We start from the raw sequence: 24,723 nt of genomic DNA, 5'->3' as shown, positions 1-24,723 counted from the left end.
GACCAGAGGATTAGGTATCAACACAGGTAGACCAGAGGATTAGGTATCCACACAGGTAGACCAGAGGATTAGGTATCCACACAGGTAGACCAGAGGATTAGGTATCAACACAGGTAGACCAGAGGGTTATAGGTATCAACATAGGTAGACCAGAGAGTTAGGTATCCACACAGGTAGACCAGAGGATTAGGTATCAACACAGGGAGACCAGAGGGTTAGGTATCAACACATGTAGACCAGAGAGTTAGGTATCCACACAGGTAGACCAGAGGATTAGGTATCAACACAGGTAGACCAGAGGATTAGGTATCAACACAGGGAGACCAGAGGGTTAGGTATCAACACATGTAGACCAGAGAGTTAGGTATCCACACAGGTAGACCAGAGGATTAGGTATCAACACAGGTAGACCAGAGGATTAGGTATATACACAGGTAGACCAGAGGATTAGGTATATACACAGGTAGACCAGAGGATTAGGTATATACACAGGTAGACTAGAGGATTAGGGATCAACACAGGTAGACCAGAGGATTAGGTATCCACACAGGTAGACCAGAGGATTAGGTATCCACACAGGTAGACCAGAGGATTAGGTATATACACAGGTAGACCAGAGGATTAGGTATCAACACAGGTAGACCAGAGGGTTAGGTATCAACACAGGTAGACCAGAGGATTAGGTATCAACACAGGTAGACCAGAGGGTTAGGTATCAACACAGGTAGACCAGAGGGTTAGGTATCAACACAGGTAGACCAGAGGGTTAGGTATCAACACAGGTAGACCAGAGGATTACGTATATACACAGGTAGACCAGAGGATTAGGTATATACACAGGTAGACCAGAGGATTAGGTATATACACAGGTAGACCAGAGGATTAGGTATATACACAGGTAGACCAGAGGATTAGGTATATACACAGGTAGACCAGAGGATTAGGTATATACACAGGTAGACCAGAGGATTAGGTATCCACACAGGTAGACCAGAGGATTAGGTATATACACAGGTAGACCAGAGGATTAGGTATCCACACAGGTAGACCAGAGGATTAGGTATATACACAGGTAGACCAGAGGATTAGGTATATACACAGGTAGACCAGAGGGTTAGGTATATACACAGGTAGACCAGAGGATTAGGTATATACACAGGTAGACCAGAGGGTTAGGTATATACACAGGTAGACCAGAGGATTAGGTATATACACAGGTAGACCAGAGGATTAGGTATATACACAGGTAGACCAGAGGGTTAGGTATCCACACAGGTAGACCAGAGGATTAGGTATATACACAGGTAGACCAGAGGATTAGGTATATACACAGGTAGACCAGAGGATTAGGTATATACACAGGTAGACCAGAGGATTAGATATATACACAGGTAGACCAGAGGATTAGGTATCAACACAGGTAGACCAGAGGATTAGGTATCCACACAGGTAGACCAGAGGATTAGGTATCCACACAGGTAGACCAGAGGATTAGGTATCCACACAGGTAGACCAGAGGATTAGGTATCAACACAGGTAGACCAGAGGGTTATAGGTATCAACATAGGTAGACCAGAGGGTTAGGTATCAACACAGGTAGACCAGAGGGTTAGGTATCAACACAGGTAGACCAGAGGATTAAGTATATACACAGGTAGACCAGAGGATTAGGTATATACACAGGTAGACCAGAGGATTAGGTATATACACAGGTAGACCAGAGGATTAGGTATATACACAGGTAGACCAGAGAGTTAGGTATCCACACAGGTAGACCAGAGGATTAGGTATCAACACAGGTAGACCATAGGATTAAGTATATACACAGGTAGACCAGAGGATTAGGTATATACACAGGTAGACCAGAGGGTTAGGTATCAACACAGGTAGACCAGAGGATTGGGTATATACACAGGTAGACCAGAGGATTAGGTATATACACAGGTAGACCAGAGGATTAGGTATATACACAGGTAGACCAGAGGATTAGATATCCACACAGGTAGACCAGAGGATTAGGTATATACACAGGTAGACCAGAGGATTAGATATCCACACAGGTAGACCAGAGGATTAGGTATCCACACAGGTAGACCAGAGGATTAGGTATCCACCCAGGTAGACCAGAGGATTAGGTATATACACAGGTAGACCAGAGGATTAGGTATCAACACAGGTAGACCAGAGGATTAAGTATATACACAGGTAGACCAGAGGATTAGGTATATACACAGGTAGACCAGAGGGTTAGGTATCCACACAGGTAGACCAGAGGATTAAGTATATACACAGGTAGACCAGAGGATTAGGTATATACACAGGTAGACCAGAGGGTTAGGTATCAACACAGGTAGACCAGAGGATTAGGTATCAACACAGGTAGACCAGAGGATTAGGTATCAACACAGGTAGACCAGAGGATTGGGTATATACACAGGTAGACCAGAGGGTTAGGTATCCACACAGGTAGACCAGAGGATTAAGTATATACACAGGTAGACCAGAGGATTAGGTATATACACAGGTAGACCAGAGGGTTAGGTATCAACACAGGTAGACCAGAGGATTAGGTATATACACAGGTAGACCAGAGGAATAGGTATCAACACAGGTAGACCAGAGGGTTAGGTATCAACACAGGTAGACCAGAGGATTAGGTATCAACACAGGTAGACCGGAGGATTAGGTATATATACAGGTAGACCAGAGGATTAGGTATCCACACAGGTAGACCAGAGGATTAGGTATATACACAGGTAGACCAGAGGATTAGGTATATACACAGGTAGACCAGAGGATTAGGTATATACACAGGTAGACCAGAGGATTAGGTATATACACAGGTAGACCAGAGGATTAGGTATCCACACAGGTAGACCAGAGGATTAGGTATCAACACAGGTAGACCAGAGGGTTAGGTATATACACAGGTAGACCAGAGGATTAGGTATATACACAGGTAGACCAGAGGATTAGGTATATACACAGGTAGACCAGAGGATTAGGTATATACACAGGTAGACCAGAGGATTAGATATCCACCCAGGTAGACCAGAGGATTAGATATATACACAGGTAGACCAGAGGATTAGGTATCCACACAGGTAGACCAGAGGATTAGGTATATACACAGGTAGACCAGAGGATTAGGTATATACACAGGTAGACCAGAGGATTAGATATCCACCCAGGTAGACCAGAGGATTAGGTATATACACAGGTAGACCAGAGGATTAGATATATACACAGGTAGACCAGAGGATTAGGTATCCACACAGGTAGACCAGAGGATTAGGTATCCACACAGGTAGACCAGAGGATTAGGTATATACACAGGTAGACCAGAGGATTAGGTATATACACAGGTAGACCAGAGGATTAGGTATATACACAGGTAGACCAGAGGATTAGGTATATACACAGGTAGACCAGAGGATTAGGTATCAACACAGGTAGACCAGAGGGTTAGGTATCAACACAGGTAGACCAGAGGATTAGGTATATACACAGGTAGACCAGAGGATTAGGTATCCACACAGGTAGACCAGAGGATTAGGTATATACACAGGTAGACCAGAGGGTTAGGTATCCACACAGGTAGACCAGAGGATTAGGTATCCACACAGGTAGACCAGAGGATTAGGTATATACACAGGTAGACCAGAGGATTAGGTATATACACAGGTAGACCAGAGGATTAGGTATATACACAGGTAGACCAGAGGGTTAGGTATCAACACAGGGAGACCAGAGGATTAGGTATATACACAGGTAGACCAGAGGATTAGGTATCAACACAGGTAGACCAGAGGATTAGGTATATACACAGGTAGACCAGAGGATTAGGTATCCACACAGGTAGACCAGAGGATTAGGTATCAACACAGGTAGACCAGAGGATTAGGTATATACACAGGTAGACCAGAGGATTAGGTATCCACACAGGTAGACCAGAGGATTAGGTATCCACACAGGTAGACCAGAGGATTAGGTATCAACACAGGTAGACCAGAGGATTAGGTATATACACAGGTAGACCAGAGGATTAGGTATCCACACAGGTAGACCAGAGGATTAGGTATCAACACAGGTAGACCAGAGGGTTAGGTATCAACACACGTAGACCAGAGGATTAGGTATCCACACAGGTAGACCAGAGGATTAGGTATCAACACAGGTAGACCAGAGGATTAGGTATATACACAGGTAGACCAGAGGATTAGCTTTTGTTCCCTCAGCCTAATGCCTTTGTCCGGTTTCTGTAGGTATGTTGTCTGGGAACTTCGGAATAAACAATGAGGAATGATTCACTGATAAGTATATTAAAGTAGTCAGAGGTTTAGTGTCCCATCATCATAGCACACAATGACCACATCAAAGCTCTTTTATTATCACTACGGTGTCAATTATTTCAGTTGAGAATGTTGAATTATTTTGGACTTTAATAAATCCCCATAGATAACATCAGGCTGGCTAGCTTTCATCTAGACAGATGTATATCCCAGCAAAAATATATTTTAGTCCCAAAACGTTACTTTACATTTTTATATTTATATATTAGATGTTCAGTAGTGACACTTCTTAAAAATACATGAAGATTTATCAACTTGCTCACTCATTTTCTCCTAAATGTTTGAGGTTGTGACGTCAAAATGTGGACAACATTTTTGTTTTTTAAAGATTATTGAAAATAAACTACAAATTAGATCAGTATCTGTCTATGTAATAATAAAACAACTGACAATGTTCTTCTGATATACATTTGGGACCGGCAGGTAGCCGAGTGGTACAAATCTGTTGTTCTGCCCCTGAACAAGGCAGGTGTGTGACCCGGTTGGCCGTCATTGTAAATAAGAATTTGCTCTTAACAGACTTGCCGAGTTAAATAAAGGATAAATAAATAAACAATGTTAAAAAATTCGAGAAATTATGAATTTAGGAGTCAGGGTTTTGGACGGTCATCTCTCAATTGAAAAATGTCTTGAAACAATGACTTTCTATTATATAAATATACACATGATGTAAAAAAAGAATATACCACATTTGGAGCATAACTGTTTGTTTTAGGGGGGGGGGGGGCACCTCTTCTGTAGATTCCCCCATATGCAGAACAGGGTGCCCTCTGGAACACAGTCCTGATCGTAGTAATCTGTAGATTCCCCCATATGGAGAACAGGGTGCCCTCTGGAACACAGTCCTGATTGTAGTAATCTGTAGATTCCCCCATATGGAGAACAGGGTGCCCTCTGGAACACAGTCCTGATTGTAGTAATCTGTAGATTCCCCCATATGGAGAACAGGGTCCCCTCTGGAACACAGTCCTGATCGTAGTAATCTGTAGATTCCCCCATATGGAGAACAGGGTGCCCTCTGGAACACAGTCCTGATCGTAGTAATCTGTAGATTCCCCCATATGGAGAACAGGGTCCCCTCTGGAACACAGTCCTGATCGTAGTAATCTGTAGATTCCCCCATATGGAGAACAGGGTGCCCTCTGGAACACAGTCCTGATTGTAGTAATCTGTAGATTCCCCCATATGGAGAACAGGGTCCCCTCTGGAACACAGTCCTGATCGTAGTAATCTGTAGATTCCCCCATATGGAGAACAGGGTGCCCTCTGGAACACAGTCCTGATTGTAGTAATCTGTAGATTCCCCCATATGGAGAACAGGGTGCCCTCTGGAACACAGTCCTGATTGTAGTAATCTGTAGATTCCCCCATATGCAGAACAGGGTGCCCTCTGGAACACAGTCCTGATCGTAGTAATCTGTAGATTCCCCCAAATGGAGAACAGGGTGCCCTCTGGAACACAGTCCTGATCGTAGTAATCTGTAGATTCCCCATATGGAGAACAGGGTGCCCTCTGGAACACAGTCCTGATCGTAGTAATCTGTAGATTCCCCAAATGGAGAACAGGGTGCCCTCTGGAACACAGTCCTGATCGTAGTAATCTGTAGATTCCCCCATATGGAGAACAGGGTCCCCTCTGGAACACAGTCCTGATCGTAGTAATCTGTAGATTCCCCATGTGGAGAACAGGGTGCCCTCTGGAACACAGTCCTGATTGTAGTAATCTGTAGATTCCCCCATGTGGAGAACAGGGTGCCCTCTGGAACACAGTCCTGATTGTAGTAATCTGTAGATTCCCCCATATGCAGAACAGGGTGCCCTCTGGAACACAGTCCTGATCGTAGTAATCTGTAGATTCCCCCATATGGAGAACAGGGTGCCCTCTGGAACACAGTCCTGATTGTAGTAATCTGTAGATTCCCCCATGTGGAGAACAGGGTGCCCTCTGGAACACAGTCCTGATTGTAGTAATCTGCTCTGAGGTAATTGGTTTAGGTTTAGGTGCCACTGATCAGGTTATGAATGACAGGTTATTGTGTTATGTAGCTGTAGTTCCCACAGAGGTAGCAACAATGCTGCTGTTCATTATGGTGATCATCTCAGACTGGCCTTGCGGTCGTGACAGCTGATAGGCCAAACAGATTCAGACTGGCCTTGAAGTCGTGATAGCTGATAGGCCGAACAGATTCAGACTGGCCTTGAGGTCGTGACAGCTGATAGGCCGAACAGATTCAGACTGGCCTTGAAGTCGTGACAGCTGATAGGTCGAACAGATTCAGACTGGCCTTGAAGTCGTGATAGCTGATAGGCCGAACAGATTCAGACTGGCCTTGAAGTCGTGACAGCTGATAGGCCGAACAGATTCAGACTGGCCTTGAAGTCGTGATAGCTGATAGGCCGAACAGATTCAGACTGGCCTTGAAGTCGTGACAGCTGATAGGCCGAACAGATTCAGACTGGCCTTGAAGTCGTGATAGCTGATAGGCCGAACAGATTCAGACTGGCCTTGAAGTCGTGACAGCTGATTGGCCAAACAGATTCAGACTGGCCTTGAGGTCGTGACAGCTGATAGGTCGAACAGATTCAGACTGGCCTTGAAGTCGTGACAGCTGATTGGCCGAACAGATTCAGACTGGCCTTGAAGTCGTGATAGCTGATAGGCCGAACAGATTCAGACTGGCCTTGAAGTCGTGACAGCTGATAGGCCGAACAGATTCAGACTGGCCTTGAAGTCGTGACAGCTGATTGGCCAAACAGATTCAGACTGGCCTTGAGGTCGTGACAGCTGATAGGTCGAACAGATTCAGACTGGCCTTGAAGTCGTGACAGCTGATTGGCCGAACAGATTCAGACTGGCCTTGCGGTCGTAGAATTGACCCCAACCCTGATAAGATTTACAGTAGCTAAATGAATACAGACATGTTTCAAACTGTCACATTTTCCTCACATCCTGTGTTTTATTACTACAGGACCTGAGCAGCAGCTACTACAATGACTACGTCAAGAATATACTAAAGAAGAAGAAGCCTTCCAAAACCAGGTCAGAATCATTGCTTTGTTCCCATCCTCCCCTGTCTCAAACATCCTCCTGATATGCAATGAGCTATGACATCTCTTCAAGCAGAGTGTTCCTGGCCAGGAAGCTAGCCACTGCTGCCAACAGACAGGGTTAGGATTATGAATGCCTTCAGTAACTGGCAGGAAAATCACCTTCATAAATAGCATGCAAATTACTTGTTGGAACAAGCAGGGGTTTCACCCTCCAACCCAGTTTAGAAAGAGGAACATTATTCGAGCTGATTTGCTTTTAATATCAGATAGTCATTTTTCCAATGGAGCTCAGAATAGCCAGACACAATGCAACATAACATGAATATCCATTATAGTAACCCATCTTGGCCAGACACCATGCACATGCATGTTCTAGAATAGAGAGTTCTTTCCAGAGTCATTCCATGGAACATTCTAGAATAGAGAGTCCTTTCCAGAGTCATTCCATGGAGCATTCTAGAATAGAGAGTTCTTTCCAGAGTCATTCCATGGAGAATTCTAGAATAGAGTTCTTTCCAGAGTCATTCCATGGAGCATTCTAGAATAGAGAGTTATTTCCAAACCAATTCCATGGGGAATTCTAGAATAGAGTTCTTTCCAGAGTCATTCCATGGAGCATTCTAGAATAGAGAGTTCTTTCCAGAGCCATTCCATGGAGCATTCTAGAATAGAGAGTTCTTTCATAAGTCATTCCATGGAGCATTCTAGAATAGAGAGTTCTTTCCAAACCAATTCCATGGGGAATTCTAGAATAGAGTTCTTTCCAGAGTCATTCCATGGAGCATTCTAGAATAGAGAGTTATTTCCAGAGTCATTCCATGGAGCATTCTAGAATATAGAGTTCTTTCCAGAGTCATTCCACGGAGCATTCTAGAATAGAGTGTTCTTTCCAGGGTCATTACATGGAACATTCTCAAAACATTCTCACTGAAACATCTCCACATAAAGGAAAAGTCCCACTTTGAATGTTGTTGATCCACTTACCTAATTGACAGACTGAAAAGAAGGAAGCCTGTACAGAATAAAAAATATTACAAAACATGCAATGAGAAAAGGAAAAGAGGACAGGAGAAGGAGAGGAGAGGAGGAAAAGAGGACAGGAGAAGGAGAGGAGGAAAAGAGGACAGGAGAAGGAGAGGAGAGGAGGAAAAGAGGACAGGAGAAGGAGAGGAGGAGAGGAGGAAAAGAGGACAGGAGAAGGAGAGGAGAGGAGGAAAAGAGGACAGGAGAAGGAGAGGAGGAGAGGAGGAAAAGAGGACAGGAGAAGGAGAGGAGGAGAGGAGGAAAAGAGGACAGGAGGACAGGAGGATAAGAGGACAGGAGGACAGGAGGATAAGAGGGCAGGAGAAGAGGAGGAGAGGAGGATTAGAGGATACGAGGAGAGGGGGAAAGAGGAGAGGAGGAGAGGAGGAGAGGAGGAAAAGAGGATAAGAGGACAGGAGGACAGGAGGATAAGAGGATAAGAGGACAGGAGGACAGGACAGGAGGATAAGAGGACAGGACGACAGGAGGACAGGAGGATAAGAGGACAGGAGGACAGGAGGACAGGAGGATAAGAGGACAGGAGGACAGGAGGACAGGAGGATAAGAGGACAGGAGGACAGGAGGACAGGAGGATAAGAGGACAGGAGGACAGGAGGACAGGAGGATAAGAGGACAGGAGGACAGGAGGATAAGAGGACAGGAGGACAGGAGGATAAGAGGACAGGAGGACAGGAGGACAGGAGGACAGGAGGATAAGAGGACAGGAGGATAAGAGGACAGGAGGACAGGAGGATAAGAGGACAGGAGGACAGGAGGACAGGAGGATAAGAGGACAGGAGGACAGGAGGACAGGAGGATAAGAGGACAGGAGGACAGGAGGATAAGAGGACAGGAGGACAGGAGGACAGGAGGATAAGAGGACAGGAGGACAGGAGGATAAGAGGACAGGAGGACAGGAGGATAAGAGGACAGGAGGACAGGAGGACAGGAGGATAAGAGGACAGGAGGACAGGAGGATAAGAGGACAGGAGGACAGGAGGATAGGAGGACAGGAGGACAGGAGGACAGGAGGACAGGAGGACAGGAGGAGAGGAGGAGAGGAGGACAGGAGGAGAGGAGGAGAGGAGGATACAAGGAGAGGGGGAAAGAGAAGAGGAGGAGAGGAGGAGAGGAGGAGAGGAGGAGAAGAGGACAGGAGGACAGGAGGAGAGGAGGAGAGGAGGATAAGATGCAGGAGGGGGAGAGGAAAGGAAAGGGGAAAGGAGGAGTGTAAAGGTTGTTGAATAGTTTTTCTGTTGGCCTCATTGTGACTCACAGGAGATACCGTATTTCCTACTGGCTGGAAACCTATTGGGCTTTACCAGGAAGTGACCACACAGGGAGATATGATCATACAGTAGGAAGATTATGTGGCAGTTACATAGGAACAATATGTGTCCTGTATGGACATGGGTCATGATCTAATCCATACACAGAGCATGTTACATTATTGTATTTGATCTAAAAAGCATTTAAAAACACAATCAGTTCAGAGCTTTCAGAAAGTATTCACACGCCTCGACTTATTCTACATTCTTTTTTTTGTTACACCCTGAATTCAAAATGGATTTAATACTTTTATTTTCAACAATATACAGTCCATAATGACAAAGTGAAACATCTTTTGATTTTGATTTTTGCACATTAATTGGAAATTAAATACAGAAATGTCTAATTTTCATAAGTATTCACATCCCTGGGTCAAAACCTTGTAGATGCACCTTTGGCAGTGATTACAGCTGTGAGTCTTTATGGGTAATTTGGCCTTGTGTTATTGTATTGTGGTATTGTCCTGCTGAAAGGTTTATTCATATCCAAATGTCTGTTGGTAAGCCGACTGAACCAGGTTTTCATCTAGGATTTGGCCTGTGCTTAGCTCAATTCTGTTTCTTTTTTTTATCCTGAAAAACTCCACAGTCCTTAACGATTACAATCATACCCACCACATGATGCAGCCACCACTATGCTTGAAAAAAAGGAGAGTTGTACTGGGTAATGTCTTTTATTGGATTTGCCCCAAACATAACACTTTGTATTCAGGACAAAAAGTTAATTTCTTGACACATTTTTGCAGTATTACTTTATTAATGCCTTGTTGCAAACAGGATGCATGTTTTGCAATATTATTTATTCTGTACAGGCTTCCTTCTTTTCAGTCTGTCAATTGGGTTAGTATTGTGGGGTAACTACAATGTATTTGCTCCATCAGTTTTCTCCTACCTCAGCCATTAAACTCTGTAACTGTTTTAAAGTCATGATTGGCCTCATGGTGAAATCCCTGAACAGTTTCCCTCCTCTCTGGCAACTGAGTTAGAAAGGACGCCTATATCTTTGTAGTGACTGGGTGTATTGATACACCATCCATAGTGTAAATGATTAACCGTGCTCAAAGGGATATTCAATGTCAGCTTTTTTTTTTTTTTACCCATCTACCCTTCAATAGACCATCTACCATTCTTTTTACGAGGCATTGGAAAACCTCTGTGGTTGAATCTGTGTTTGAAATACAGAGAGGGACAGTGGTGGGAAAAGCCCTCAATTGTCATACTTGAGTAAAAGTAAAGATACAATAGAAAATGACAGTAAAAATGAAAGTTAACCAGGTAAATACTACAAAGTTTTCAGTTTTGAATATACTTAAGCATCAAAAGTAACTTTTCACATTTCTTAAGCAAACGGTTTATAAAATATATTCATGGATAGCCAGGGGCACACACCAACACTCAGACATAATTTACATAATTTACAAACTAAACATTTGTGTTTAGTGAGTCCTCCAGATCAGAGTCAGTAGGGATGACCAGGGATGTTCTCTGTTTAGTGAGTCCTCCAGATCAGAGGCAGTAGGGGTGACCAGGGATGTTCTCTGTTTAGTGAATCCGCCAGATCAGAGGCAGTAGGGATGACCAGGGATGTTCTCTGTTTAGTGAATCCGCCAGATCAGAGGCAATAGGGATGACCAGGGATGTTCTCTGTTTAGTGAGTCCTCCAGATCAGAGGCAGTAGAGGTGACCAGGGATGTTCTCTGTTTAGTGAATCCTCCTGATCAGAGGCAGTAGATGACCAGGGATGTTCTCTGTTTAGTGAGTCCTCCAGATCAGAGGCAGTAGATGACCAGGGATGTTCTCTGTTTAGTGAGTCCTCCAGATCAGAGGCAGTAGATGACCAGGGATGTTCTCTGTTTAGTGAGTCCTCCAGATCAGAGGCAGTAGGGATGACCAGGGATGTTCTCTGTTTAGTGAGTCCTCCAGATCAGAGGCAGTAGATGACCAGGGATGTTCTCTGTTTAGTGAGTCCTCCAGATCAGAGACAGTAGAGATGACCAGGGATGTTCTCTGTTTAGTGAGTCCTCCAGATCAGAGGCAGTAGGGATGACCAGGGATGTTCTCTGTTTAGTGAGTCCTCCAGATCAGAGACAGTAGGGATGACCAGGGATGTTCTCTGTTTAGTGACTCCTCCAGATCAGAGGCAGTAGATGACCAGGGATGTTCTCTGTTTAGTGAGTCCTCCAGATCAGAGGCAGTAGATGACCAGGGATGTTCTCTGTTTAGTGAGTCCTCCAGATCAGAGGCAGTAGATGACCAGGGATGTTCTCTGTTTAGTGAGTCCTCCAGATCAGAGGCAGTAGGGATGACCAGGGATGTTCTCTGTTTAGTGAGTCCTCCAGATCAGAGGCAGTAGATGACCAGGGATGTTCTCTGTTTAGTGAGTCCTCCAGATCAGAGGCAGTAGATGACCAGGGATGTTCTCTGTTTAGTGAGTCCTCCAGATCAGAGGCAGTAGGGATGACCAGGGATGTTCTCTGTTTAGTGAGTCCTCCAGATCAGAGGCAGTAGATGACCAGGGATGTTCTCTGTTTAGTGAGTCCTCCAGATCAGAGGCAGTAGATGACCAGGGATGTTCTCTGTTTAGTGAGTCCTCCAGATCAGAGGCAGTAGATGACCAGGGATGTTCTCTGTTTAGTGAGTCCTCCAGATCAGAGGCAGTAGGGATGACCAGGGATGTTCTCTGTTTAGTGAGTCCTCCAGATCAGAGGCAGTAGATGACCAGGGATGTTCTCTGTTTAGTGAGTCCTCCAGATCAGAGGCAGTAGATGACCAGGGATGTTCTCTGTTTAGTGAGTCCTCCAGATCAGAGGCAGTAGGGATGACCAGGGATGTTCTCTGTTTAGTGAGTCCTCCAGATCAGAGGCAGTAGAGATGACCAGGGATGTTCTCTGTTTAGTGAGTCCTCCAGATCAGAGGCAGTAGATGACCAGGGATGTTCTCTGTTTAGTGAGTCCTCCAGATCAGAGGCAGTAGGGACGACCAGGGATGTTCTCTGTTTAGTGAGTCCTCCAGATCAGAGGCAGTAGGGACGACCAGGGATGTTCTCTGTTTCGTGAGTCCTTCAGATCAGAGGCAGTAGAGATGACCAGGGATGTTCTCTGTTTAGTGAGTCCTCCAGATCAGAGGCAGTAGGGATGACCAGGGATGTTCTCTGTTTAGTGAGTCCTCCAGATCAGAGGCAGTAGGGACGACCAGGGATGTTCTCTGTTTAGTGAGTCCTCCAGATCAGAGGCAGTAGGGACGACCAGGGATGTTCTCTGTTTAGTGAGTCCTCCAGATCAGAGGCAGTAGGTGACCAGGGATGTTCTCTGTTTAGTGAGTCTTCCAGATCAGAGGCAATAGATGACCAGGGATGTTCTCTGTTTAGTGAGTCTTCCAGATCAGAGGCAATAGATGACCAGGGATGTTCTCTGTTTAGTGAGTCTTCCAGATCAGAGGCAATAGATGACCAGGGATGTTCTCTGTTTAGTGAGTCCTCCAGATCAGAGGCAGTAGAGATGACCAGGGATGTTCTCTGTTTAGTGAGTCCTCCAGATCAGAGGCAGTAGAGATGACCAGGGATGTTCTCTGTTTAGTGAGTCCTCCAGATCAGAGGCAGTAGATGACCAGGGATGTTCTCTGTTTAGTGAGTCTTCCAGAACAGAGGCAATAGATGACCAGGGATGTTCTCTGTTTAGTGAGTCCTCCAGATCAGAGGCAGTAGATGACCAGGGATGTTCTCTGTTTAGTGAGTCCTCCAGATCAGAGGCAGTAGAGATGACCAGGGATGTTCTCTGTTTAGTGAGTCCTCCAGATCAGAGGCAGTAGAGATGACCAGGGATGTTCTCTGTTTAGTGAGTCCTCCAGATCAGAGGCAGTAGAGATGACCAGGGATGTTCTCTGTTTAGTGAGTCCTCCAGATCAGAGGCAGTAGATGACCAGGGATGTTCTCTGTTTAGTGAGTCCTCCAGATCAGAGGCAGTAGAGATGACCAGGGATGTTCTCTGTTTAGTGAGACCTCAGATCAGAGGCAGTAGATGACCAGGGATGTTCTCTGTTTAGTGAGTCCGCCAGATCAGAGGCAATAGATGACCAGGGATGTTCTCTGTTTAGTGAGTCCTCCAGATCAGAGGCAGTAGATGACCAGGGATGTTCTCTGTTTAGTGAATCCTCCAGATCAGAGGCAGTAGGGATGACCAGGGATGTTCTCTGTTTAGTGAATCCGCCAGATCAGAGGCAATAGGGATGACCAGGGATGTTCTCTGTTTAGTGAGTCCTACAGATCAGAGGCAGTATGGATGACCAGGGATGTTCTCTGTTTAGTGAGTCCTCCAGATCAGAGGCAGTAGGGATGACCAGGGATGTTCTCTGTTTAGTGAGTCCTACAGATCAGAGGCAGTAGGGATGACCAGGGATGTTCTCTGTTTAGTGAGTCCACCAGATCAGAGGCTGTAGGGATGACCAGGGATGTTCTCTGTTTAGTGAGTCCATCAGATCAAAGGCAGTAGGGATGACCAGGGATGTTCTCTGTTTAGTGAGTCCACCAGATCAGAGGCAGTAGGGATGACCAGGGATGTTCTCTGTTTAGTGAGTCCTCCAGATCAGAGGCAGTAGAGATGACCAGGGATGTTCTCTGTTTAGTGAGTCCTCCAGATCAGAGGCAGTAGGGATGACCAGGGATGTTCTCTGTTTAGTGAGTCCTCCAGATCAGAGGCAGTAGAGATGACCAGGGATGTTCTCTGTTTAGTGAGTCCTCCAGATCAGAGGCAGTAGATGACCAGGGATGTTCTCTGTTTAGTGAGACCTCCAGATCAGAGGCAGTAGAGATGACCAGGGATGTTCTCTGTTTAGTGAGTCCGCCAGATCAGAGGCAATAGATGACCAGGGATGTTCTCTGTTTAGTGAGTCCTCCAGATCAGAGGCAGTAGATGACCAGGGATGTTCTCTGTTTAGTGAGTCCGCCAGATCAGAGGCAATAGATGACCAGGGATGTTCTCTGTTTAGTGAATCCTCCAGATCAGAGGCAGTAGGGATGACCAGGGATGTTCTCTGTTTAGTGAATCCGCCAGATCAGAGGCAGTAGGGATGACCAGGGATGTTCTCTGTTTAGTGAGTCCTACAGATCAGAGGCAGTAGGGATGACCAGGGATGTTCTCTGTTTAGTGAGTCCGCCAGATCAGAGGCAGTAGGGATGACCAGGGATGTTCTCTGTTTAGTGAGTCCTCCAGATCAGAGGCAGTAGGGATGACCAGGGATGTTCTCTGTTTAGTGAGTCTTCCAGATCAGAGGCAATAGATGACCAGGGATGTTCTCTGTTTAGTGAGTCTTCCAGATCAGAGGCAATAGATGACCAGGGATGTTCTCTGTTTAGTGAGTCTTCCAGATCAGAGGCAATAGATGACCAGGGATGTTCTCTGTTTAGTGAGTCCTCCAGATCAGAGGCAGTAGAGATGACCAGGGATGTTCTCTGTTTAGTGAGTCCTCCAGATCAGAGGCAGTAGAGATGACCAGGGATGTTCTCTGTTTAGTGAGTCCTCCAGATCAGAGGCAGTAGATGACCAGGGATGTTCTCTGTTTAGTGAGTCTTCCAGATCAGAGGCAATAGATGACCAGGGATGTTCTCTGTTTAGTGAGTCCTCCAGATCAGAGGCAGTAGATGACCAGGGATGTTCTCTGTTTAGTGAGTCCTCCAGATCAGAGGCAGTAGAGATGACCAGGGATGTTCTCTGTTTAGTGAGTCCTCCAGATCAGAGGCAGTAGAGATGACCAGGGATGTTCTCTGTTTAGTGAGTCCTCCAGATCAGAGGCAGTAGAGATGACCAGGGATGTTCTCTGTTTAGTGAGTCCTCCAGATCAGAGGCAGTAGATGACCAGGGATGTTCTCTGTTTAGTGAGTCCTCCAGATCAGAGGCAGTAGAGATGACCAGGGATGTTCTCTGTTTAGTGAGACCTCCAGATCAGAGGCAGTAGATGACCAGGGATGTTCTCTGTTTAGTGAGTCCGCCAGATCAGAGGCAATAGATGACCAGGGATGTTCTCTGTTTAGTGAGTCCTCCAGATCAGAGGCAGTAGATGACCAGGGATGTTCTCTGTTTAGTGAATCCTCCAGATCAGAGGCAGTAGGGATGACCAGGGATGTTCTCTGTTTAGTGAATCCGCCAGATCAGAGGCAATAGGGATGACCAGGGATGTTCTCTGTTTAGTGAGTCCTACAGATCAGAGGCAGTATGGATGACCAGGGATGTTCTCTGTTTAGTGAGTCCTCCAGATCAGAGGCAGTAGGGATGACCAGGGATGTTCTCTGTTTAGTGAGTCCTACAGATCAGAGGCAGTAGGGATGACCAGGGATGTTCTCTGTTTAGTGAGTCCACCAGATCAGAGGCTGTAGGGATGACCAAGGATGTTCTCTGTTTAGTGAGTCCTCCAGATCAGAGGCAGTAGGGATGACCAGGGATGTTCTCTGTTTAGTGAGTCTTCCAGATCAGAGGCAGTAGAGATGACCAGGGATGTTCTCTGTTTAGTGAGTCCTCCAGATCAGAGGCAGTAGATGACCAGGGATGTTCTCTGTTTAGTGAGTCCGCCAGATCAGAGGCAATAGATGACCAGGGATGTTCTCTGTTTAGTGAGTCCTCCAGATCAGAGGCAGTAGATGACCAGGGATGTTCTCTGTTTAGTGAATCCTCCAGATCAGAGGCAGTAGGGATGACCAGGGATGTTCTCTGTTTAGTGAATCCGCCAGATCAGAGGCAATAGGGATGACCAGGGATGTTCTCTGTTTAGTGAGTCCTACAGATCAGAGGCAGTATGGATGACCAGGGATGTTCTCTGTTTAGTGAGTCCTCCAGATCAGAGGCAGTAGGGATGACCAGGGATGTTCTCTGTTTAGTGAGTCCTACAGATCAGAGGCAGTAGGGATGACCAGGGATGTTCTCTGTTTAGTGAGTCCACCAGATCAGAGGCTGTAGGGATGACCAGGGATGTTCTCTGTTTAGTGAGTCCATCAGATCAAAGGCAGTAGGGATGACCAGGGATGTTCTCTGTTTAGTGAGTCCTCCAGATCAGAGGCAGTAGGGATGACCAGGGATGTTCTCTGTTTAGTGAGTCCACCAGATCAGAGGCAGTAGGGATGACCAGGGATGTTCTCTGTTTAGTGAGTCCTCAGATCAGAGGCAGTAGAGATGACCAGGGATGTTCTCTGTTTAGTGAGTCCTCCAGATCAGAGGCAGTAGGGATGACCAGGGATGTTCTCTGTTTAGTGAGTCCTCCAGATCAGAGGCAGTAGAGATGACCAGGGATGTTCTCTGTTTAGTGAGTCCTCCAGATCAGAGGCAGTAGATGACCAGGGATGTTCTCTGTTTAGTGAGACCTCCAGATCAGAGGCAGTAGAGATGACCAGGGATGTTCTCTGTTTAGTGAGTCCGCCAGATCAGAGGCAATAGATGACCAGGGATGTTCTCTGTTTAGTGAGTCCTCCAGATCAGAGGCAGTAGATGACCAGGGATGTTCTCTGTTTAGTGAGTCCGCCAGATCAGAGGCAATAGATGACCAGGGATGTTCTCTGTTTAGTGAGTCCTCCAGATCAGAGGCAGTAGGGATGACCAGGGATGTTCTCTGTTTAGTGAATCCGCCAGATCAGAGGCAGTAGGGATGACCAGGGATGTTCTCTGTTTAGTGAATCCGCCAGATCAGAGGCAATAGGGATGACCAGGGATGTTCTCTGTTTAGTGAGTCCTCCAGATCAGAGGCAGTAGGGGTGACCAGGGATGTTCTCTGTTTAGTGAATCCGCCAGATCAGAGGCAATAGGGATGACCAGGGATGTTCTCTGTTTAGTGAGTCCTACAGATCAGAGGCAGTATGGATGACCAGGGATGTTCTCTGTTTAGTGAGTCTTCCAGATCAGAGGCAATAGATGACCAGGGATGTTCTCTGTTTAGTGAGTCTTCCAGATCAGAGGCAATAGATGACCAGGGATGTTCTCTGTTTAGTGAGTCCTCCAGATCAGAGGCAGTAGAGATGACCAGGGATGTTCTCTGTTTAGTGAGTCCTCCAGATCAGAGGCAGTAGATGACCAGGGATGTTCTCTGTTTAGTGAGTCCTCCAGATCAGAGGCAGTAGAGATGACCAGGGATGTTCTCTGTTTAGTGAGTCCTCCAGATCAGAGGCAGTAGGGATGACCAGGGATGTTCTCTGTTTAGTGAGTCCACCAGATCAGAGGCAGTAGGGATGACCAGGGATGTTCTCTGTTTAGTGAGTCCTCCAGATCAGAGGCAGTAGATGACCAGGGATGTTCTCTGTTTAGTGAGTCTTCCAGATCAGAGGCAATAGATGACCAGGGATGTTCTCTGTTTAGTGAGTCTTCCAGATCAGAGGCAATAGATGACCAGGGATGTTCTCTGTTTAGTGAGTCCTCCAGATCAGAGGCAGTAGAGATGACCAGGGATGTTCTCTGTTTAGTGAGTCCTCCAGATCAGAGGCAGTAGAGATGACCAGGGATGTTCTCTGTTTAGTGAGTCCTCCAGATCAGAGGCAATAGATGACCAGGGATGTTCTCTGTTTAGTGAGTCCTCCAGATCAGAGGCAGTAGAGGTGACCAGGGATGTTCTCTGTTTAGTGAGTCTTCCAGATCAGAGGCAATAGATGACCAGGGATGTTCTCTGTTTAGTGAGTCCTCCAGATCAGAGGCAGTAGAGATGACCAGGGATGTTCTCTGTTTAGTGAGTCCTCCAGATCAGAGGCAGTAGAGATGACCAGGGATGTTCTCTGTTTAGTGAGTCCTCCAGATCAGAGGCAGTAGAGATGACCAGGGATGTTCTCTGTTTAGTGAGTCCTACAGATCAGAGGCAGTATGGATGACCAGGGATGTTCTCTGTTTAGTGAGTCCTCCAGATCAGAGGCAGTAGGGATGACCAGGGATGTTCTCTGTTTAGTGAGTCCTACAGATCAGAGGCAGTAGGGATGACCAGGGATGTTCTCTGTTTAGTGAGTCCACCAGATCAGAGGCTGTAGGGATGACCAGGGATGTTCTCTGTTTAGTGAGTCCATCAGATCAAAGGCAGTAGGGATGACCAGGGATGTTCTCTGTTTAGTGAGTCCTCCAGATCAGAGGCAGTAGGGATGACCAGGGATGTTCTCTGTTTAGTGAGTCCACCAGATCAGAGGCAGTAGGGATGACCAGGGATGTTCTCTGTTTAGTGAGTCCTCCAGATCAGAGGCAGTAGAGATGACCAGGGATGTTCTCTGTTTAGTGAGTCATCCAGATCAGAGGCAGTAGGGATGACCAGGGATGTTCTCTGTTTAGTGAGTCCTCCAGATCAGAGACAGTAGGGATGACCAGGGATGTTCTCTGTTTAGTGAGTCCTCCAGATCAGAGGCAGTAGGGATGACCAGGGATGTTCTCTGTTTAGTGAGTCCTCCAGATCAGAGGCAGTAGAGATGACCAGGGATGTTCTCTGTTTAGTGAATCCTCCAGATCAGAGGCAGTAGATGACCAGGGATGTTCTCTGTTTAGTGAGTCTTCCAGATCAGAGGCAATAGATGACCAGGGATGTTCTCTGTTTAGTGAGTCCTCCAGATCAGAGGCAGTAGAGATGACCAGGGATGTTCTCTGTTTAGTGAGTCCTCCAGATCAGAGGCAGTAGGGATGACCAGGGATGTTCTCTGTTTAGTGAGTCCTCCAGATCAGAGGCAGTAGGGATGACCAGGGATGTTCTCTGTTTAGTGAGTCCTCCAGATCAGAGGCAGTAGAGATGACCAGGGATGTTCTCTGTTTAGTGAATCCTCCAGATCAGAGGCAGTAGATGACCAGGGATGTTCTCTGTTTAGTGAATCCTCCAGATCAGAGGCAGTAGATGACCAGGGATGTTCTCTGTTTAGTGAGTCCTCCAGATCAGAGGCAGTAGATGACCAGGGATGTTCTCTGTTTAGTGAGTCCTCCAGATCAGAGGCAGTAGAGATGACCAGGGATGTTCTCTGTTTAGTGAGTCCTCCAGATCAGAGGCAGTAGAGATGACCAGGGATGTTCTCTGTTTAGTGAGTCCTCCAGATCAGAGGCAGTAGATGACCAGGGATGTTCTCTGTTTAGTGAGTCCTCCAGATCAGAGGCAGTAGAGATGACCAGGGATGTTCTCTGTTTAGTGAGTCCTCCAGATCAGAGGCAGTAGGGATGACCAGGGATGTTCTCTGTTTAGTGAGTCCTCCAGATCAGAGTCAGTAGGGATGACCAGGGACGTTCTCTGTTTAGTGAGTCCTCCAGATCAGAGGCAGTAGATGACCAGGGATGTTCTCTGTTTAGTGAGTCCTCCAGATCAGAGGCAGAAGGGACCAGGGATGTTCTCTGTTTAGTGAGTCCTCCAGATCAGAGGCAGTAGATGACCAGGGATGTTCTCTGTTTAGTGAGTCCTCCAGATCAGAGGCAGTAGATGACCAGGGATGTTCTCTGTTTAGTGAGTCCTCCAGATCAGAGGCAGTAGGGATGTTCTCTGTTTAGTAAGTCCTCCAGATCAGAGGCAGTAGATGACCAGGGATGTTCTCTGTTTAGTGAGTCCTCCAGATCAGAGGCAGTAGATGACCAGGGATGTTCTCTGTTTAGTGAGTCCTCCAGATCAGAGGCAGTAGAGATGACCAGGGATGTTCTCTGTTTAGTGAGTCCTCCAGATCAGAGGCAGTAGATGACCAGGGATGTTCTCTTGATAAGTGTGTGAATTGGACCATGTTTCTGTCCTGTTTAAGCATTGGGAACACCTGCTCTTTCCAGACTGACTGACCAGGTGAATCCAGGTGAAAGCTATAATCCCTTATTGGATGTCACCTGTTAAATCCACTTCAAAATCAGAGTAGATGAAGGGGAGGAGACCTGGTAGTAGGTGCCAGGTGCACCAGTTTGGGTCAAGATCTGCAAAGCTGCTGGGGTTTTCCACACTCAACAGTTTCCTGTGTGTATCAGTAATCCACCATCCAAAGGACATCCAGCCAACTTGACACAACTGTGGGAAGCATTGGAGTCAACATGGGCCAGCATCCCTGTGGAACGCTTTCAACACCTTGTAGAGTCAACATGGGCCAGCATCCCTGTGGAACGCTTTCGACACCTTGTAGAGTCAACATGGGCCAGCATCCCTGTGGAACGCTTTCAACACCTTGTAGAGTCAACATGGACCAGCATCCCTGTGGAACGCTTTCGACACCTTGTAGAGTCAACATGGACATCATTGTATTAGTCCAGCATCCCTGTGGAACGCTTTAGACACCTTGTAGAGTCAACATGGACCAGCATCCCTGTGGAACGCTTTCAACACCTTGTAGAGTCAACATGGGCCAGCATCCCTGTGGAACGCTTTCGACACCTTGTAGAGTCAACATGGACCAGCATCCCTGTGGAACGCTTTCGACACCTTGTAGAGTCAACATGGACCAGCATCCCTGTGGAACGCTTTCAACACCTTGTAGAGTCAACATGGACCAGCATCCCTGTGGAACGCTTTCGACACCTTGTAGAGTCAACATGGGCCAGCATCCCTGTGGAACGCTTTCGACACCTTGTAGAGTCAACATGGACCAGCATCCCTGTGGAACGCTTTAGACACCTTGTAGAGTCAACATGGGCCAGCATCCCTGTGGAACGCTTTAGACACCTTGTAGAGTCAACATGGACCAGCATCCCTGTGGAACGCTTTCGACACCTTGTAGAGTCAACATGGACCAGCATCCCTGTGGAACGCTTTCGACACCTTGTAGAGTCCATGTCCAGCACTAATTGAGGCTGTTCAACTCAATATCAGGAAGGTGTTCTTAGTGAATGTTTTGTACGCTCAGTGTAAGTAACCTGTCTGTCTCTTCCCTCAGTACAAGCACAGAGAAGCCCACACTGGTGGAGAGGATAACTGATGCTGTGAAGTCCTACATCTACATACCAGAGGAAGGTAACTATATATATATAGGGTGCGGTGGCATGTGCCTGTAATCCAAGTCACTGGGAGGCTGAGGTTGGTGGATCAAGTGAGCTGAGGAGCTCTGGGCTGCATCACACTACGTCGAACGGGTGTCCACACTAAGTTCTGTATCGATATGGTGTTCCTGGGGGAGCCCGGGACCACCAGGTTGTCTATGTAAGTCGCTCTGGATAAGAGCGTCTGCTAAATGACTTAAATGTAATGTAAATGTAATGTAGAAATGTATTAGCAGCCTACATTTACTGTCTAATTCCTGCAATTGTTTTTCCTTTCTTTTCACCAACAGTTTTCCGGTTTCCCCTGAAGCTGGCGATATCTGGAGTAGTGTCATTTACCGCTCTTTACCAGGTACTAATGTGTTACCCTAATCTACATCATTGTATTAGTCTAACCTACATCATTGTATTAGTCTAACCTACATCATTGTATTAGTCTAGCCTACATCATTGTATTAGTCTAACCTACGTCATTGTATTAGTCTAGCCTACATCATTGTATTAGTCTAGCCTACATCATTGTATTAGTCTAGCCTACATCATTGTATTAGTCTAGCCTACATCATTGTATTAGTCTAGCCTACGTCATTGTATTAGTCTAGCCTACGTCATTGTATTAGTCTAACCTACATCATTGTATTAGTCTAACCTACGTCATTGCATTAGTCTAACCTACATCATTGTATTAGTCTAACCTACGTCATTGTATCAGTCTAACCTACGTCATTGTATTAGTCTAACCTACGTCATTGCATTAGTCTAACCTACGTCATTGTATTAGTCTAACCTACGTCATTGTATTAGTCTAACCTACGTCATTGTATTAGTCTAACCTACATCATTGTATTAGTCTAGCCTACATCATTGTATTAGTCTAACCTACGTCATTGTATTAGTCTAACCTACATCATTGTATTAGTCTAGCCTACATCATTGTGTTAGTCTAACCTACATCATTGTATTACTCTAACCTACATCATTGTATTAGTCTAACCTACGTCATTGTATTACTCTAACCTACATCATTGTATTAGTCTAACCTACATAATTTTAGAACTCTAACCTATATAATATTGTTAGTCTAATCTACATAATGTTATAACTCTAACCTACATAATTATTTTGTTCTAACCTACATCACGTATTAGCCTAACCTACATCATTTTATAACTCTAATCTACATCATATTATAAATCTAACCTACATCATTGTACTGTACAGGTACTAATCTAGTAGTCTATCAGATTATGATGATAGGTACTAATCTAGTAGTCTATCAGATTATTATGAAAGGTACTAATCTAGTAGTCTATCAGATTATTATGATTGGTACTGTACATGTACTAATCTAGTAGTCTATCAGATTATTATGATTGGTACTGTACAGGTACTAATCTAGTAGTCTATCAGATTAATATGATAGGTACTAATCTACTAGTCTATCAGATTATTATGATAGGTACTAATCTAGTAGTCTATCAGATTATTATGATTGGTACTGTACAGGTACTAATCTAGTAGTCTATCAGATTATTATGAAAGGTACTAATCTACTAGTCTATCAGATTATTATGATAGGTACTGTACAGGTACTAATCTAGTAGTCCAACCTCGTGTAATATCAACACCATGGTGATATTGTAGCAGCTCTGTTTTGTATTTCCTGCATTCACTGTACTTCCTGTTACCCAGATGGCTTTGGTGTTTGTGACCAGCGTGGTGCCGACGCTCCAGATTGTCCGTCAAGGCATCAACGAAGATATCGCCTTCCTATTGGCCGGTTTCAACATCATATTATCAGAGGACAGGGCCGAAGTGGTCCGGATAGTGGTCTACTACATGTGGTGTGTAGAAGGTGAGTTAGGGTAGTGGTCTACTACATGTGGTGTGTAGAAGGTGAGTTAGGGTAGTGGTCTACTACATGTGGTGTGTAGAAGGTGAGTTAGGGTAGTGGTCTACTACATGTGGTGTGTAGAAGGTGAGTTAGGGTAGTGGTCTACTACATGTGGTGTGTAGAAGGTGAGTTAGGGTAGTGGTCTACTACATGTGGTGTGTAGAAGGTGAGTTAGGGTAGTGGTCTACTACATGTGGTGTGTAGAAGGTGAGTTAGGGTAGTGGTCTACTACATGTGGTGTGTAGAAGGTGAGTTAGGGTAGTGGTCTACTACATGTGGTGTGTAGAAGGTGAGTTAGGGTAGTGGTCTACTACATGTGGTGTGTAGAAGGTGAGTTAGGGTAGTGGTCTACTACATGTGGTGTGTAGAAGGTGAGTTAGGGTAGTGGTCTACTACATGTGGTGTGTAGAAGGTGAGTTAGGGTAGTGGTCTACTACATGTGGTGTGTAGAAGGTGAGTTAGGGTAGTGGTCTACTACATGTGGTGTGTAGAAGGTGAGTTAGGGTAGTGGTCTACTACATGTGGTGTGTAGAAGGTGAGTTAGGGTAGTGGTCTACTACATGTGGTGTGTAGAAGGTGAGTTAGATTAGTGGTCTACTACATGTGGTGTGTAGAAGGTGAGTTAGGGTAGTGGTCTACTACATGTGGTGTGTAGAAGGTGAGTTAGATTAGTGGTCTACTACATGTGGTGTGTAGAAGGTGAGTTAGGGTAGTGGTCTACTACATGTGGTGTGTAGAAGGTGAGTTAGGGTAGTGGTCTACTACATGTGGTGTGTAGAAGGTGAGTTAGATTAGTGGTCTACTACATGTGGTGTAGAAGGTGAGTTAGGGTAGTGGTCTACTACATGTGGTGTGTAGAAGGTGAGTTAGATTAGTGGTCTACTACATGTGGTGTGTAGAAGGTGAGTTAGGGTAGTGGTCTACTACATGTGGTGTGTAGAAGGTGAGTTAGGGTAGTGGTCTACTACATGTGGTGTGTAGAAGGTGAGTTAGATTAGTGGTCTACTACATGTGGTGTGTAGAAGGTGAGTTAGATTAGTGGTCTACTACATGTGTGTGTAGAAGGTGAGTTAGGGTAGTGGTCTACTACATGTGGTGTGTAGAAGGTGAGTTAGGGTAGTGGTCTACTACATGTGGTGTGTAGAAGGTGA

At 45.7% G+C, this 24,723-nt stretch overlaps 1 protein-coding gene and 1 long non-coding RNA gene across 2 annotated transcripts in view; one reads left to right on the top strand and one right to left on the bottom strand.

Moving 5' to 3' along the window:
• Window positions 1-24,723, top strand: part of LOC127918757 (receptor for retinol uptake stra6-like) — a 142,214-nt gene that overhangs the window by 75,913 nt on the left and 41,578 nt on the right. The window contains exons 7-10 of the mRNA XM_052501943.1: window positions 7,322-7,392; window positions 21,576-21,652; window positions 21,969-22,030; window positions 23,371-23,533. Coding sequence (XP_052357903.1) covers window positions 7,322-7,392; window positions 21,576-21,652; window positions 21,969-22,030; window positions 23,371-23,533 — 373 coding nt within the window. The remainder of the gene's footprint in view (window positions 1-7,321; window positions 7,393-21,575; window positions 21,653-21,968; window positions 22,031-23,370; window positions 23,534-24,723) is intronic.
• On the bottom strand, window positions 20,710-21,472 carry LOC127918758 (uncharacterized). The gene is made up of 3 exons (XR_008100738.1): window positions 21,317-21,472; window positions 21,029-21,220; window positions 20,710-20,869 (listed from the first exon to the last, which is right to left on the bottom strand). It is a non-coding gene; the product is annotated as an uncharacterized LOC127918758 (long non-coding RNA).

The sequence above is a fragment of the Oncorhynchus keta genome, unplaced genomic scaffold, assembly GCF_023373465.1.
Source record: "Oncorhynchus keta strain PuntledgeMale-10-30-2019 unplaced genomic scaffold, Oket_V2 Un_contig_14805_pilon_pilon, whole genome shotgun sequence".
Lineage (NCBI taxonomy): Eukaryota > Metazoa > Chordata > Actinopteri > Salmoniformes > Salmonidae > Oncorhynchus > Oncorhynchus keta.
The sequence above is the reverse complement of the archived record's forward strand: the minus strand, read 5'-3'. Positions and strand labels throughout refer to the sequence as shown.